Raw genomic sequence first — 17,538 nt, forward strand, 5'->3', positions numbered from 1 at the left:
GACATAATTGGAGTGTTGGGTATCATTCCAGGATCCACATTCTAAAAAAGAATACTAACAATCCAGATTTTGTGAGTTCCTTTTTCACCAAAGATGTTTTAAGTGGAATCTGGATGAAAACTGTCAGTTATGGATTAGTTGCCGTTTAGCTTTATGATGGCTGTGATTACCATATAAACATCATTTCTTCAGTGGAAAGAACACAGGATTTTTAGTCAGACATTTCTTATCTAGCTAATAATAAGAGCCACTATTGACTGAGCTTTTCTTTCTCAGACAGTGTGCAAGATGTTTCCCATGTACCTAATAGTCTTGGGAGGAAAATAGAACTGTTAACCTAGGTTTCACAGATAAAGAAAACGAAAATCAGAGAGGTCAAGTGACTTTCCCAGACTCACCAGCTGGTCAGTGGCAGAGGCAGGGCTCAAACCCAACCCTGTCTGGATATAGGCTCATAGGCCCTAAGCCTTACGCTCTGCCACTGACCAGCTAGGTGATTTTGATCAGGTTATTTTCCCTGCTCTGGTCTCCAGCTACCTCAAAGTGGGGTAAAGTTCGGATAAGGCCAAAGTATGTAAAGCCCTAGGTAGGGTAAAGTATATGAAGCCTCCAGCAAAGTGTCCAAAGGTTATTCTGGGATTTTCTTTCTCTCTTGGACCTAACCTTTGAGCTCTTAACGGTTAACTGGTTTTATCTTTTTTTTGGAAGGAAATGTAAAGACCTAAAAAGTGCCTACACTGTTTAGAAAGTAGTTAGTTGAACAGTAAGGAAACTGCCCAAGACTTGAAGTCCTTGCTTCCCTATAAAAGTATCGGGTGTTAGTCAAAGGCACTCACAGCAGAAAAGAGCCACTGTTACTTGAGTGTCCCTGATATTTTTACTTGACAGCAGATACGGAAGGGCAGACTGGAGAGCCTTCAAGTACAAAAATCAGGATAAAGATTTAAAGAATGTCACTTGGATTTCTAGCCCTAGCTCCTAGAGCCTGAGTGTCATAGGAAATGGGTAAAGGACTGACTGACCACAAATGACCCCACCCTACGGTACCTGCAACATTCTGTGGACATTAGAAATCCATGTTCCTATCACTGTCACTTAAAGTGAGCTGAAAGTAAGTCTGCTGCTGAACTTCCCCTTGCTTACTGTGTATCAGCTCTCTAATTTGAAAACAATTCAACTGCAGGACTCTAGTAGCCAAATTGCCCCAGTTCTGGAGCACATAAGGAATGATAGCAGAATTTGGGTGTTGTCTATAGCTTTTGTCCACCTTTATGCAGGCAGGGAGAATCTATTGATTTTTCGGTCTGTTTATGTCATACCGGGGTTGTCAGTAATGCCCAGTACGAATCCAGTTGGCACAAGTGTGATCAGATGATTGAGTCTTATCTTTTTGTCCTGTACTACCTACCAATGCTTCAGTACAGTCGTCTTTGCCCCAAAGTCTGGGAGTAGGATGCTAGAATGGTTTGGATTGGCTCATTCATGTGCGCTTTCATTTCTTCTTCACAAGTGAAGGTAAAGACATTTAACAAAACCTTTACAACCGCACAGATTTCTGTCTCCCTCCACCCCCGTTTCCCACCCTCTGAAGTTATGAGGACACCCTCTACTTCCCCCTTCCCTTCCACTTCTTCCCTCCCCATATCCCCTATAATCATGCAGACAGTAAAGGCTGGTCTTTTGGTTGCTCTGGAGAGTGGGGGCTACTTCCAGTCTTCTGGCATCTCCTTGTGAAAAAAAAGTGTTTTCAATACAATCTTGTGTTTCCTTCAGAATGAAATCTTCATCCTTTTTCTAGGTCTTCTTCATTTCCCATTCCTGAAGTCCAGAAAGATAAGACAAATCAGGTTGCTGAATATTCTAGTGTGATTTGCAGGATAAAAAACATTCTACTGGACCTAATTACATAAAGATCTCCACTGGCCAGATTAGAAGAGCCATGGGTCCTAATCTCATTCTTCTTTGGTAGCCATGGGCAAGTCATTTTTCCACTCTGGGCCTCATTTTTATGGGGGCTCAAATATCTTTCTCAGAGAAGGAAGCTGAGGCCAGTCTATGCTTGGCTCTAATGCTGGGATGGGGTCAGGTAGGAGGCTCACAGAAGTCAAAGCAGTTTGGTAAGGAAGGGTGAAGGTAGGCAGCCCACCCTTGGAGCCATGTAGGACTTCATCTGGGAGGGACACTGAAGTCCTGGCCAGTAGTGAATGGCATTTTGCCCACAAATGATGCCTAGGGTTTTCAGCCAGCTGCGGAGGTGATAGGGTGAACGAGAGTAAAATGGGATGGTTCAAACATTCTTGCTGGGAGGGTTCTCCACTCCCAACCTGCTCTTCTAGTCTTTGCCACCTAAACTGCAGCTGCTCAGGGCAATAACATAGGAGTCATCTTTGATTCCTTTCTTTTCCTCATCCTCCACATCCCCATCAGCCAATCCTTTGCCTCTACCTCCAAAGCCAGCCACGTCAAATCACCTCCACCACACCTTTCTCATGTCTCATCTAGGTGACTCCAAACTGGTCTCCCTTGTCCCCTTATCAGTTCTCAACATTGTTCCAGATTGGGCAAGGGGAAGGGTGAAGGAAGAGGGAGGGAAAGAATCTTGAATAGGCTCCTTGCTCAGTGTGGAACCCAGTGCAGGGCTCAATCTCATGACCCTGAGATTGTGACCCTGAGGTCACAACCTGAGCCAAAATTAAGAGTCGGATGCTTAACCAACTGGGCCACCCAGGCACCCCCGGAATGGTCTTAAAAATGTAATTCATATCCACAGATTTTTTGCTCAAAATATGCCAATGACTTTCCATTATGTTAGAACAAAATTCACGGTTCTTCCTATGGCCTACAAGGATTAAAGAGAAGCACACTGGCCTATAGGCCATATCTGGCCCACTGCATATTTTTGTAACATCCATCAACTGAGAATGGTTTTCACATTTCTAAATGTTTGAAAACAAATGAATAGTTTTTCTTGATATGTAAAAATTTTATGAAATTCACATCTTGGCATCCATAAATAAAGTTTTATTGGAACACAGTCATGTTCATCATTTGTAAGTTGTCTATGGCTACTTTCCTACTACATTGGCAGAGCTGAGTCATTTTGAAAGAAACTGTGGTGCACAAATTCTATATATACCTTTACAGACCAAGTCTGCTGATTTCTAGTCTAGATGATCTAGCCTCTGGCTGGTTATTTCTCTAATCTCATGTCCTAATGCTCAGGTGTTTGTTTTTCAAGTCAACAATTTCTTATCCCCAAATCTGAAATCCAGAAAGCCCTGAAACCAAAATATTTCTCAAGTGTTTTGGCACAAACTCCATTGGTGGCAAAACTTGACCTGAACTGATTGATGTGAGGCTGTTTATGATCTATATATTCCACATGGTGTGAATATTCATGTGCCTTGTTGTAGAATTCTTAACATGGTTGGTTTCAGGGTACTTCTGAGAACTCGTTGGGGTTTTTCATCATATACAGTATATGTACCATATTACCTTTCTAAAATCCCAAAAGTTCTGGAAGACAGCTGGCCCCAGGATTAGACTGTGGGCCAGGATCATGGAGTGAGCCCAGGACTTAGAATTGGAAGAGGCGCCTTTGCATCCCAGTGCTTGACACCCTGCATAATCTTGGGCAGGTCCCATCATTCTCTGATCTTCAGTTTCCTCATCTATGAAACAGGGCCTTTCCTGTACCAAATCCACCGTAGGCTCAGGATCCAGAAAACTGAGTTTGTTAGAACTGTATGTTAAGAATGAGTAAATATGTTCTGAATGAGATTGAGGACCTTTTCTGACCAAACTTCGTGAGTTTTACTGTGTGGATGTGTTGGCAATTCAATTCTCTGCCTTTCTCACCAGCTGGTTTTTGGGTTCTTGTTGAGGTTCCACAGAAAGGAGGCTGCCAGGTCTCTGAATTTTAATTCACTGAGCTATTGCTGTACCTTGGCTTTCTGTAGCACCCTTCCTTGGTTGGAGGTTACGATGGATGGGCTTCTCTTCCTCAGCTCAGAAATACAGTTGACAGGGAGAGGCTGCTCTGCGGCATTGTTCTGGGGCTTACTTGCAGTTTCCTGTTGATGAGAAATAGTTACAAAGGTGAGGTCTAATGCTGGCTTGCCCTCCAAAAAAATGCAAATTAGAAGGCATTGTGCATATATGCCAGCACCAAATGGCAAGGGGAGGAAGACCCTTGAGGGTCTTGGAATAAAGGTAATGACGTCTAAAATTACCAAACCCTCTCTATGCACCAGGCTTTTGGTGGATTAGCTCATTTAGCTTTTCCAACCCTATAAAGTAGGTACTATTATTAGTCATCCTATTTTACAGATGAGGAAAATGGGAAGATCAAGCCACTGCTCAGGGTCACACATCTGGTGAGTGGGAGAGCTGGAATTCAAACCCCACAGCACATTCTTAACCTCTCCCCTATATTCCTTCTCCTCTACAACGCCCTCACCCCTTAACTTTTCCAGATAGCTGCTTAGTACATTACTGGATGTCGTTCCTTTTGTGTGGCATATTAACAGCTAAGCCTGCAGGGAATTTAGAGAAGACTTCTCTTTATTTCCATCAGAAAGGATCACAAAGTGGGAAAAGCTCTCTGGAATGTGAATTTCAGGGCATACTGGTGGGAGGAAGCAGCTGGGATGAGTGAACCACTTCTAGCTCCTCCTCCAGCCCTCTGTGAGTTTGTCCTTTAAGCTCTTCATCTGTAAATGAGATTGGAAAGCCCCTTGGAGAGGATGCCCTGGGGCAGAAGAAACAGCCTGGCTTCAGAGAAGCAGGGTGTGGTTTGACCAGGCAGCTTGGCTCCCGACTACAACACTAAGAATACAGTTCCCAGTGACAACCCAAACGTATCAGACAAGTTATTTCATCTGAGTGTCCATGTCCTTGTCTGAAGGCAGGCATAACTTTTATTCTTTCAATAAACATTTATTGCACTCCTATTTTTCAGACTCTGTTAAAGGGCTAACTAAGGCTGTAATGATAAAACAAAATCCAATTTTTAATAAAAATACAACCCAGTGGGCGAGACAGACATCAGACAAGTAAGGATACATACACACACACATATGTCCATATACACATGTATACACAAATTGTGCCTAAGTGCTATGAGAAAGAATAACACGTGGGACTCTTGGTTGTTTAGACCAGTGGTTCACAAATGGGAGCCCTTCCAGGGGACATTTGGCAATTTCTGGAGACATTTCTAGTTGTCAACTGGGTATGGAGTTACTGGCGTCTAGTAGGTAGAGGCTAGGAATGCTGCTAAACCTCCTCCTACAGTACACAAGGTAGTCCCCTATAAAAAGAATTATAGGCCCCAAATGTCAGTAGTGCTGAGGTTGAGACTCTCAGATGGAGACAGAGGTCAGCTAGGTTTTCCTTGAGGAGGTCTCATTCCGGGTAGAGTATCTACCTTACGGGGTTGCTTGGAGCATTGGATGCAAAGGCCTGCGGATAGCCTGATACACCCGGGACTCTAAGACGGGGGACACGTGTACTGTGGCTAATGCTGGGATCTGGAGTCAGACTTCCTGGATTGCAAATCCTGTCTCCCACTTAACTGAGTAAATTTGAGTAAGTCATTTAACATGTCTGACCTCTGTTTCCTTGTTCATCTAGTAGCTTGAATACACCTAGCACTATCTCCCACCATTGCCATGAAGATCATATGAGATAATAGAGGTTAAAATGCTATACGGACCTATGGTGGTTGTTCAAACATGTTATTCTTACTCAACATATCGTAGTTAAAATTATCAATAACCTGAAGGCTACTTCGGGTTCAGGATAAAAAGTCAAATGGTAGGGCTGCAGAGGAGACAACATAGGCCAGAGAGTCCCCTTCCTAGTGGTGCCCTGTCCTCTTTGGGAGACTCTTTCAGTATGTTCCCTCTCCTCTCTGGGTGTCTGTTTGGTCATCTATAAATGAGCATAACTCCTACCCTCAAAGGATGATCATGAAGCTTGACAGCAAGTGAGGGGATTAAGAAGCAGGTGCCCCTGGCACAGAAGGGCATGGACTCACCCCACTCTTGTTCTTGCTGCTCACGGAAAGCCCCAGGGCCGGGCCCCCAGCCAGGGAATGCTGCAAGCGCTCCTTCACAGCCACCAGCCGCAGCTCCAGGTCAATCCGGCGCTCCTCCTTGGCCCGACACTGAGCTTCCAGGGAGGCCACGGCTTCCTCCAGAACCTTTAACTTGGCTCCTGTATCCAGAGACATCGATGAGAAACAGCCGAGCCTGGCTTGAAGCATCAGGGGGTTTGGCAGGACCTCAGGTTCTAGTCTGTCCTTTCCAGAGGGCTTTTCCAGCCCTTTGTCAGGATTAAGAGATGGATTTTGGATCTAAAGTTCCAGCTTCATGCTGGGTTGTATGGTTTTTACCAGCCCTGGACTCATTTCCCTACCTTCTGGATATAGAATCCTGATTTTCCTCAGGGAAACCACCTTTCTCCTCCCCTTTCCTATAAGTTGGATGGAACTGACCTCAATTTTTGTTCAAGGGGTTGGCACATAATTTAAACCTGGCCCATAATCATATCTCCATTTTCACAGTGGTTGGTTTAGAGTTGGTCCAATCAGAGTGAATTCTGAGGCTTTTGTAGAGTCCACTGGGAAGAGAAGTTTTCTCTGCTGGAGCAGCTGAGGACTAGGTGAGGACCAGGGCTGTGCAGCCATTATAACACCATGAAGGGCACAGAATGAAACCAACATTGAGGAAGGCAGTAGCCAGAATTAGAGAAATATACTTTGTGATGACATCATTTAAATCCCTGGACCTTGCTACACTTGATCACTCAGCTTTCCAATTAATTTTTTTTCCTTTTAAGTTAGCTCTAAGCTTAATATGGGGCTTGAACTTATGATCCTGGTCAAGAGTCATATGCTCTACCAATTGAGCAAGCCAGGCACCCCTACATGTTTCTTTACATTTCTTTAAAAATTTTTTTTGGATTTTTTAAAAAAGATGTATTTATTTTAGAGAGAGTGAGCACAAGGGGAGGGGCAAGGGAGAGAAGCAGACTCCCCACTGTGTGTGCAAAGCCCAATGCTGGGCTTAATCTAATGACCCTGAAATCACAAACCAAGGTCAAGGGTCCAACACTGAACCAGCTGAGTCACCCAGGCACCCTTCCTTTCATCTCTAAGCCAGCTTGACTTTGGTTTCTCTTACTTGTAACTGAGTTATAGTATATGGCTTTACATTAACCATGGGTTCCTACTGGGATTTTGCTGCTTACTCAGTCAACTAATAAACCTGTATTAGCATCTTTTCTGTGCCAAGAGCTGTGTTGGGTCTTAATCAGTTTTAAAAGTTTCTTTCTTTCTCTTTCTTTCTTTTTTTTTTTTTAATTTTATTTATTTATGATAGTCACACACACAGAGAGAGAGAGAGAGGCAGAGACACAGGCAGAGGGAGAAGCAGGCTCCATGCACCGGGAGCCCGACGTGGGATTCGATCCCGGGTCTCCAGGATCGCGCTCTGGGCCAAAGGCAGGCGCCAAACCGCTGTGCCACCCAGGGATCCCTTTCTCTTTCTTTCCCTTTCTTTCTTTCTTTCTTTCTTTTTCTTTCATTCATTCATTCATTCATTCATTCATTCATTCATTCATTCATTCATCTATTCAGTAAATACTTATTGAGTACTTAGTGCTTACTATGTACCAGGTGCTGGTCTGGGTCCTTGAGATTTATAAGTGAAAAAAAAACAGGCAAAGATCCTTGCCCTTATGGTTCTCATGTTTGTGTGTGTGTGTGTGTGTGTATGAGAAAGAAATAACAATAAATAAAAATGATAAACATTATAAATAAATGTTACAAAGTGATGTGCTATAGAAAGAAATTGAGCAGGATAAAAGACAAGGCCTCTGTTCCCTCAAGCATGTGTGCACAGCTCAGGCTAAAAATATGCCAAGCCACAGCTGTAGAGAGAGTTCAAAGGAAACAGCAGAAAATGGGGGGCAGAGAGCCCAGAGCAGGCTGGGCCTGCAGGGGTCCTGCCTCTGGATTTCTGAAGAGGATCCTGGGACGATCTCCATTATTCCTAGCACCAGGACCAGTGTCTCACACAGTTGGGTACTGAGCACTTCTGCGAATGAGTGACTTAATGTGAGGTTCAAAATGATACCTCTTATTTCCTTGATTCTAAGGCACACTCTGTTTCCCACATTTTAACTTTTCTAAAATCAGCTTGAATTTTACTACATTAAGTGTACACATTTTTGTGATGCTTTTTCATCCCCTTACCTAAAAGCAGTTATTGAATTGATGGCACTTTTATTAGGAAGGATGATGATGATGATGTTAAGGAAGAAGAGGAGGAGAAGCGCACCTGTCCTGGATAACCAGGTGACCTCTGCCATGGGAGGTGTCAAGGCTGGGCCTGCCCCCTGCTGCCCCCCCTCCCCCAGGACACACCCACATAGTACCTGGGTTGTTCCGAATGGCTTCCTTCAGCTCCCTCTTCTCCTGCCTTAGGGCCATCAGCTCCGTCCGGATTGTCTCCTTCTCTTTTTCCAGCCTTTCTTTTTCAACCAGGTACCTTCGGGCATCTTCCTCAGCTCGGTTCTTACCGTACTTGTACTGATTGGCGCCTGCAGAGATATAAGGCAGGCAAAGGTACTTGGGTGGCCTTAGCATCTTTCTCAGCCTCAACTTCTCCATCTATAAAATGGGAATATTTAGATCTATATCTTTAGCGTGTGACTCCCTCAAGAAAACAGGAGCAGAAAGGAGGCAGCAGAGCACAGGGGCTAGGAACAAGGGCTTTGGAATGAGGCAGACCAAGGCTTGTGTTCTCTTTTGCCCTTTACTAGTTGTGTGATATCAGGCAGGAGTGAATAGAGGTGTTTCTGTGCTTCCCTCTAGGGCTTAGTTTCCTCATTTGTAAATATGGACATTGATCAAATTTACCTCTTAGCATTGTGGTAAGTTTTAAATTCATGGAAAATACTCGGTATAGTATCTAGTGGAAGTGCTTAGTAAACGTCAGATAATGATATAAAGTAAATTTTGTGGTGTATAGCACACTTTAAATTTTTTAAAAAGATTTATTTATCTGAGACAGAGCAAGCAAGCAAGCACACAGAGGGAGAGGGAGAAAGAGAAGTAGACGCCCTGTTGGGCAGGGAGCCCTACCTGCGGCTCAATCCCAGGACTCCAAGATCATGACATGAGTCAAAGGCAGATGCTTAACCGACTGAGCCACCCAGGCACCCCCACACTTTAGTTTTAAAAGGGCATTTTGCAGTCAACTCTCAGGTATATATAAGACAAGTAGACAGGGACATCCAACCCAGAGCCACAGAGAATCAAGACCTTGGACTAAAGTCAGGCATTGCCTGTTTTATTCCTGGAAAATGGGTGGGGGGAGAGAGAGGGGCCCAGGAATCTGTTGCAGGCTCTACATTATGGTGGACAATAACAATAATTGGCAAAAATTGATTGAGCATTTACTATACACTAGGCCATTTACATTCATTTCCATTTAATCTTCATAAATACTTACTATTATTAGCTCTGTTTTGTTGTTGGGGGAACAGAGGCACAGGGAGGTTGGTCTCACTGCTAATGAAGGCAGAGCCCAGTTTGAGCTCATATGTGTCTAACTCCAGGCTCTGTGCCATGCATTACTGTTCTCGCTGGGGCAATGCCACAGTCTGATGTCTCAGGGAAATTTTTATTTACTTATTTTAGTTTCAGACATTCACTCAACAGCCCTTTTAAGTTGGTTGGTAGGGTGTGGAGTTTGGGGTGATTCCCTTGGCTTACTGATAATTGGGGGTTTGTCTCTATAGCTCTTGTAGAGATCACAGTGGCTACCCGGTGACACATGAACAACCAGTTCTTGTCACAACAACACTGTAGTTCAAGCCTGATCATAAATAAAGCATGGAGGAAAGAGAAGGGGACTTATACTTCCCCCAATGTCCCAGATACACAATGGTATCCTAGGGGGATTTTTCTCGAAGACTTAGGCAGGCAAACTGAAAATAAAACGGTAGACCAGAAAAGTGTTGTCAGTGTTATATTGTAGCCAATAAGGACCTTAAAAACCCCAAACACCAGGCAGCCTAGGTGGTTTAGTGGTTTAGCGCTGCCTTCAGCCCAGGGCCTGATCCTGGAGATCTGGGATCGAGTCCCACGTCGGGCTCCCTACACGGAGCCTGCTTCTCCCTCTGCCTGTGTCTTTGCCTCTCTCTCTATGTCTCTCATGAATAAATAAATAAAATCTTCGAAAAAAAAAAAACCCAAACACCATCTGTTATCCTCAATATTTTATAAAATACATAGTACTTCAACACCTCCAGAGTTGGAAGGACACAAATAGAGAATAAAATGAAATAGATTTAGCAACCTTTCAAGAGACCCCAAGCCAGAACTACTAATAATTAATTTGCTCCGGGATTCCTGACCCACAGAAACTGTGACTTAACACATCTTTACTTTTTGAGCTATTACATTTTGAGTAATTCATTACAGAGTCATCAGCAACTAAAACATGATCTTGGGCAAGACACTTCAATGTTCTTCGGTGCTTTCATCTGAGACACACTGTTGGGCTAGATCTGTGGTTTCCAACTGCCCTGCAAAGAGCCCTGTGATTTCACAGTGACTGCTGACAGGCTAATGCAGGGGACCAGTGGATCTCCTAGCTCCAGCCAGAGCAGCACCGCTTTTATATCTCTTATAAACTATACTTCAATATAACATTTAATTTGAAGAAAGAATCTGTGTTTTGTTATTTTTGTTGTGGTGGTTTTGAATGTTTTCCGATTTCTTTAATCTTACATACTTATTTCAGTTTGTTTTTCCATTTTATTTTTATTTTTTAATTCTTTTTTTAGACAGAGCAGATGAGAGAGTGAGCATGAGCGTAGTTGGGAGGGGCAGAGGGAGAGAGGGAATCCTAAGCAGGCTTCACACTCAGCACAGAGCCCAACGTGGGGGCTTGATCTCATGATCCTGGGATTATGACCTGACCCGAAATCAAGAGTCAGACGCTTAACCGACCGAGCCACCCAGGTGCCCCTACTTTTCCATTTGAAAACGGGCATCCCGTAAAGGCCCGTATTTCCAGTGCTGACAAAAGTAGTGTAAGGAATGTTATACAACAACCCCCTGACTGTTCAGTGGGAAAACTCAGACCCAGGGAGGGGAAGGGCCCTTTTCAAAGTTACTGAGCAATTTAAGGGTCAAGTGGGGGAACGGAATACAGGTCTCCTGACCCTCAGAAGAGATCATCTACATTAATGAAGTAGGGATCTAATAAAGAAAAGTATTTTAAACATAAATCTTCAAAAAGCAAGGAACTGAACTTGACTTTGTTCAGGGGCAGGGGGAAGAACTGTAAAGCAATAACTGGAAGATTCTTGGAATATGCTGTCCTACTGGAAGCTGGCTGGCTCATGAATCACATCAGAGCAGAGATTAGTGTTGGAAATCAAACAGAATTTACCAGAGTCTGGCCTGCTTAGCCTTTATTGTGCAGTGTGGCAATCAGGCAACTCACTGAGCTCCCATGGGGTGCTAGGGAGAGCTCAGGCTGGGACACAGGAGTGAGCGGAGCCTTTCACGGCAGCTGCCTCAAGGGTATTTGGAGGGCTTCATTTCTCCACGTTCTACCGCAGATCAGAAATTATAAATATTTAAAAAAAAAAAAAGAAATTATAAATATTTTTAGCCTTTGGAACAGACACAATGTGAGGATGAATTTTATATGTGAACATATGTGTATACATATATATGCCACACTGCAGCATAAAAACATATTTGGCCTTCTTTAGTGTTAAAATTTTTGAAAATCAGTCACTATTATTAAAAAGTAAGTAGGTTTCATATATAAATCTTCATATAAAGATTTCTGGTGTCAAATAACCTGCAAACCTGGGCTGGCCCTGTTGCATGGGAGCCATGGGCTGAAGCTGTGTAGTGGCTGGCCCTATAAGTGGAGCCTGAGCATGCCTGGTTCCTTTTTTCTTTTTTTTTTTTTAAATTTATTTATGATAGTCACACACACAGAGAGAGAGAGGGGCAGAGACATAGGCAGAGGGAGAAGCAGGCTCCATGCAGGGAGCCCGACGTGGGATTCGATCCTGGGTCTCCAGGATTGCACCCTGGGCCAAAGGCAGGCGCCAAACCGCTGCGCCACCCAAGGATCCCAGCACACCTGGTTCTTACAGTCTTCCCCTATAACCCCATTCCCTTTCGTTTTCCCTCTGAGGTCACATGCTAGCTGCCCCTTACCCCTGGCTCGTGCTGTCCTTTTTCTTATGGTAGAGTATTTTCTTACATCTCCCTTCATTCATTAATTTATTTGCCCAATGCCTGAAGGAATCAGATCTGAGATCCCCCCAGTCAGTCGTTTCTTTCCCTCCCTCGCTCCCATCCAGAACTCACTGGAGGCATGGCGCTTGACTTTGACCTGTGGATCCACTCGATGGGACTTCTCACTGCAGGAGGAGGCATGGCGTTTTACCTGGGCCCCAGCAGGTCGCTTGGGCTCCTCGTCCTGCGGAAAATGGAGAAAGAAGGTAAAGCTCAGGTAGGCTCAGAGCCCTCCATGCAGGGGTGTATTTGGTCCAAGCGTGGTTGGTGAGCATTGCAGGACCTCTGGTATCTTGGCCTTACATTTTTAAACTGGGGCCACACTCAACAATTTACAGACTACTTCTACTAGCGTATATCCTTTGATCCTCATACCTTCCTGTCATGGGCTGCAGAAGGAACCCCTAAACTGGAATATCTGTTGAGAGGAGAATTTGGAAGTCTCGAGGGCTGTGGGTGACCATATTTGATATATCATAGATATTTCTGTCTTCAAATCATTTGGAAGTATCCTCCAAAATTTCTGCAATTGCTAAATATAAGCATTCCCAGTTAAGATAAAAAGTCGTGGATGATGTCAGCCAATGGTGGAAGTTACATAATAATATGGCTATCTATTTTTTAAAAAATTATTTATTTATTTGAGAGAGAGGGAAGGAGAGGGAGAAGCAGACTCTTTACTGAGCAGGGAGCCCAACGAGGGGCTCGATCCTAGGACCTGAGATCATAACCTGAGCCAAAGGCAGATGCTTAACTGACTGAGCCACCCAGGTGCCCCTGTGCCACCCAGGCACTTTACGTTTGTGCATGAAGAGTGCACTCAGAATCCGCTCAGAGCTCAGGGAACCATGAATGGAATATGATTATAATATAATAATGATATTGATAGCAATAGTACTATTTACTGCATGTGAAACATTCCAGTGTTTAGGTGCTGCTAAGCTCTTTCCATATAGTATTTCTTTTATTTTTTAATTTTAATTTTTTCCATATATTATTTTTCCATATATTATTTCATTTAGTTCTTGCAATGATCCAATTGAGTAGGTTTTATAATATTCATCTGAAGTGAAGCCCAAGCTAACCCAGATTCAGCCCTGAGTCCAAAGTTCATGCCGTTAGGTACTAAGCTGTCTTGCAGCTAATCTCTGCAACTGAGATCTCGAGAAAGATCTTGAGCTGCATCCACTGGTTCATCTGAATCTGAAGAAAAACCATATAAGCAGAGGAAGGATGGGAGTCTAGAGATGAGAGTCTAGAAAAAGGAGTCTTAGAGGGTATCAAGCTGCCAAGGAGAGCAGACATGTCTGCACGCCAGGACCCCTGCCTTGGACAGTGCTGGATGACACTGAGCTCTCACCTCTAAGACTCCCTTTTCTAGACTCTCTGAGGTATGGGAAAATTGGAGTAGTGACAGAGAATAAGAGGTAATCCATGGCCTTTGCCACAGGGACCGCACCTGTATCTTTTCATAAGGAACATCATCGTAGACACGGGGCTCAGGCCATTGATCCTGGCAGGATCTTGCATATCTAGAAAATAGAAGGCGTCATGACGATGGCAATGATGAAGACATTTTCTGGCTTATAGTGCTTTTCTATCCACTCTTATTTGATTCTGTGATGGATGTTAGAAGGTTAGTAACACAACCAAGCTAGGCAGTGCTGGGCCATTGCTGTGTTAATGGTCTCAGAGGTGGTGACCCATGAGATTCTCACAAGCAACTGAGAGGTGAGTAATTCATCCCCTCCATTCTCTAAGTGAACACAGAGGATCCAAGAGGCAGGCAACCACCCCAAGCCGCTGGCCGGCTCTTCCAATGCATGTACCAGCCCTGATGGCCAAGGGTGCGAGAACCTGAGGTTCCGTGGCCTAAGAGCTGAGCCCAGGTCACCATGCAGAAGGGTTTCTTCTCTTCTGCTCATTGCATCCACAGCTTCCCCTGACCTGTGGGCTACCTCCCTTAGCCAGCTCGCTCCTGCCTATTGGAGGAGGAAGGCACCCACCCTGACTTCCCAAAGAAACAGAGTCCTCCCCAGATCTTCCTCTCTTCCCTCCCAGTGCCCATGCCAGACTCAGAGGTTCTGGGAGGCTGCAGGGGGGCTGTGGGGTGTGGGCCCCTTACAGGAAGGAGTTGCGCCCCGCACTGACAATGCTGGTCAAGGTCTCCACGTCCACGTAGTCATAGTGCAGCGCCTCGGGAGTGACTCTGGAGCCCATCTCCACCAGCAACAGCCCAAGCCAGCGGCCCATGTCCTCTGAGCAGTTTGCCTGAGGGAGAGGAGGCAACGGGCTGATGAGTTCACTTTGGTTTGTTAGGGGCTCAGGCTACCTGTTCACTTTCGCCGAACCCATATTTGTGCACAGTACCTGCTATGTACCCAATACTTAGGGATCCAAGAGGAACAGGACTGCAACACACATCCAGAACTCCAAGTGGCTTCCACCTTTTCTTTCTTTTTTTCCACCTTTTCTTTATCCAGGTTTCAGTCTTAATGCCTCCTCCTTGGGGAAGCCCTCCCTGACCATCTCTCTAAGATACACACACACTCACTGTCCTCAGAACCTTTATGACCAGTTAGATGTGAAAACAGCATTTGGGTGTTCCCTGAAATTTTTTTTTTTTTTTACATATTTACTTATTACTGGAGGAGACTATTTCTCATGCAATCAAAAAATCAAAAAAAATTTTTTCTTATAACTGCCAATTATTTGTAGAACTGCAAGCAGGAAAACTGCCAACAAGTTACTGGTTAACTAAACCCACAGCTCTGCTAGTTCTCATTTAAAGAGCATTCTTATAACATCAACTGAACACACAAATGCTAAACTTGACCAAAGGATGAACACTTCTTGCCGGAAAGTTCTGTGTCTAATTTAAGAAAAGTAAGAGACCTATCCCAACCTACCAAAAAAACAAACAAACAAACAAACAAACAAACAAACAAACAAACAAACAAAAACGAGTGACAGAGACAATATTTCTCGAGATTTAAGAAGTGGGTGAGGCAGTGGGTACTCGGCAAAGCAAACAAGATCAAGAGGCTGGGTTTTCGTTCTTGGATCAGACCAACAGGCCACTGACCCCTTTGGAGTCTTGGACAAGGCACCTGGCAACCCTGGCCTCAGTTTCCTTGTTTGTAATGTTCTCTTACTTTTCCTCCAGTGTTTGCATTTTCAATTCTAAAAAGCCATACAAATGACATATAGAAGAGAGATTCCACCCATAGTGCAGGACCTCCGGGAGGAGGGTGAGTGCCACAGGGTAGGAACGACCATGAAAAACATTCTCATTCAGCCATTTGTTCAACAAATAGTAACTGAGCCCTCAGTATGTGCTGGGCATCATGCTGGGTTCTGGAGAAACCAAAAGTATGCAGAACAGGCACGGTTACTGGCTTCATGAAGCTTGAAGATTTCAACTCAGTGTGGAGAACACCTTTCTAAAAATGTAGCTGCCGGAGGGAGGGGCAGGCTGCCTTGAAGGGCAGTGGTTTACCTGAGGTGGCCGGACACTGGTGAGAAGCTTTTAGAGGGGATTCCAGAATCAGATTCGGGATAGATCAGACGAGATGCCTCTCAGGCTTGGGATTTTAATATAGGGGAGAATAAACAAACCTTGGTTCTAGGGTCGCCAGATTTAGCAAATAAAAATGCAGAATGCCCTGTTAAATTCGACTTTCAGATAAACAACGAATACTTCTTCAGTCTAGGTATATCCTAAATAGTGCTCGGGATATCCTTACATTAAAATCATTGTTGGGACGTCTGGGTGGCTCAGTGGTTGAGCGTCTGCCTTTGGCTCAGGTCATGATCCCCGGGTCCCGGGATCGAGTCCCGCATCACTCTCCCCACGGGGAGCCTGCTTCTCCCTCTGCCTGTGTCTCTGCCTCTCTCTTTGTGTCTCTCATGAATAAATAAATAAAATCTTTAAAACAAAACAAAACATTGCTGTTTATCTGAAATTCAAATTTAAGGGGGTGCCCTGTATTTTAATTGGCAGGCCTTTGTGGTCACGTGGCAGCAGGTGGGCTTACTTTGTCCTTGGGCTGTGCAACGTCAGCAGCAAGGCCCCCAAGACAAAAGCCCATATCCAAGCCCAAACTTCTCTCAGCTGCCACCACCAAGAACCACCTGGATTTTCTCCTCTCACCTCCAGGATGGCAACCTCCTGCCTGTTGCGCAGGATCCTGAAGGCAAATGGATGTCTGGGCCCAAAGCCCGGGGCCACCTCACAGCCACGGAGAGCAATGGCATTCACATGGGTCCGCAGGTCCGTGTGATCCTTGTGGAAATACAGAGTGTTGCATTTCAGGCGGCACCAGCGCTCCTTCCAGCCTTGGTTCACCAGCACGTTCAGATAGCCTGAGGGGGGGAGACGGGTGGTATGACCCCCTGACAGCCGGCCCTGGGGAAGCCCCAGGTGGGAGCTGTGGGTCTGCATGGGTCTGTCTACACCCTGGGGGCAAAGCACCCGGACAACCCTCATTCTCTAGCTGGAAAAAGGCCTTGTGGGTCCCAGATCAGCTCATGCTCTCTGGGCCGTCCTGTGACCTTTGGCCCCCTCTGCTCCCTGAGTTTCATTTCCCTGTCTGAAATGGGGACAGATAATCACATTCTTGTACTGCTACACAGCCCTCGTACCAAACCCAGCTCGGTGAAAAGGGCCAGGGAACACGGCATAGGTGAATAAAGGACAACCATCCCTTTTGCCTTTCCTCCTCCCCAAATACCAGAACCATTAGTGAGACAGAAAATAATGGGTGATGCTGACACCTGGTGGCAGCAGGTGGGAATAAAAGTATCTACCCAAGAGAAAGTTCTAAAATGAGCAGGGCACAGGCTGATGACCAACGGGTTTAGAAATCACTCTTTTTTTTTTTTTTTCACTCTTAACATGTTAGACTCAAATGATTTTTTTCTCCCATAACATGCCCCGATTCACTGGTTACAAAATAATTCTTAATAGCCATGTGATTTTATAATGTTTTTTTGAGGTTTAATGGAGTATTACTGCATATCCAAAATACAGAATTTTCTTTTGGATTCCAGGATACATCCAGGACACTGCGTTAACAAGAACAGAATAAAATGTCTTCCCTTCCAAACCGTGTTAAACTCACACTGAGGGCATTTATAACCACGTTTAACTCACACTGAATGCCTTTATAAGTACTTAAATATTTTTGTCCAAGAAA

The 17,538-nt window shown here is 44.6% G+C and overlaps 1 protein-coding gene across 4 annotated transcripts in view; it reads right to left on the bottom strand.

Moving 5' to 3' along the window:
• Window positions 1–858: 858 nt before the first annotated feature.
• AFAP1L1 (actin filament associated protein 1 like 1) overlaps window positions 859–17,538 on the bottom strand; it is a 60,153-nt gene continuing 43,473 nt past the window's right edge. For all 4 annotated transcript variants that reach the window (XM_077895955.1, XM_077895953.1, XM_077895952.1 and 1 more), the window contains 8 exons: window positions 16,494–16,705; window positions 14,466–14,611; window positions 13,800–13,872; window positions 12,413–12,524; window positions 8,443–8,607; window positions 6,041–6,219; window positions 3,945–4,073; window positions 859–1,818 (listed from right to left, as the gene is read on the bottom strand). In XM_077895955.1, the coding sequence (XP_077752081.1) occupies window positions 1,795–1,818; window positions 3,945–4,073; window positions 6,041–6,219; window positions 8,443–8,607; window positions 12,413–12,524; window positions 13,800–13,872; window positions 14,466–14,611; window positions 16,494–16,705 (1,040 nt within the window). In that variant the 3' untranslated portion in view covers window positions 859–1,794. The remainder of the gene's footprint in view (window positions 1,819–3,944; window positions 4,074–6,040; window positions 6,220–8,442; window positions 8,608–12,412; window positions 12,525–13,799; window positions 13,873–14,465; window positions 14,612–16,493; window positions 16,706–17,538) is intronic.

Source organism: Canis aureus, chromosome 4 (genome assembly GCF_053574225.1).
Source record: "Canis aureus isolate CA01 chromosome 4, VMU_Caureus_v.1.0, whole genome shotgun sequence".
Classification (NCBI taxonomy): Eukaryota; Metazoa; Chordata; class Mammalia; order Carnivora; family Canidae; genus Canis; species Canis aureus.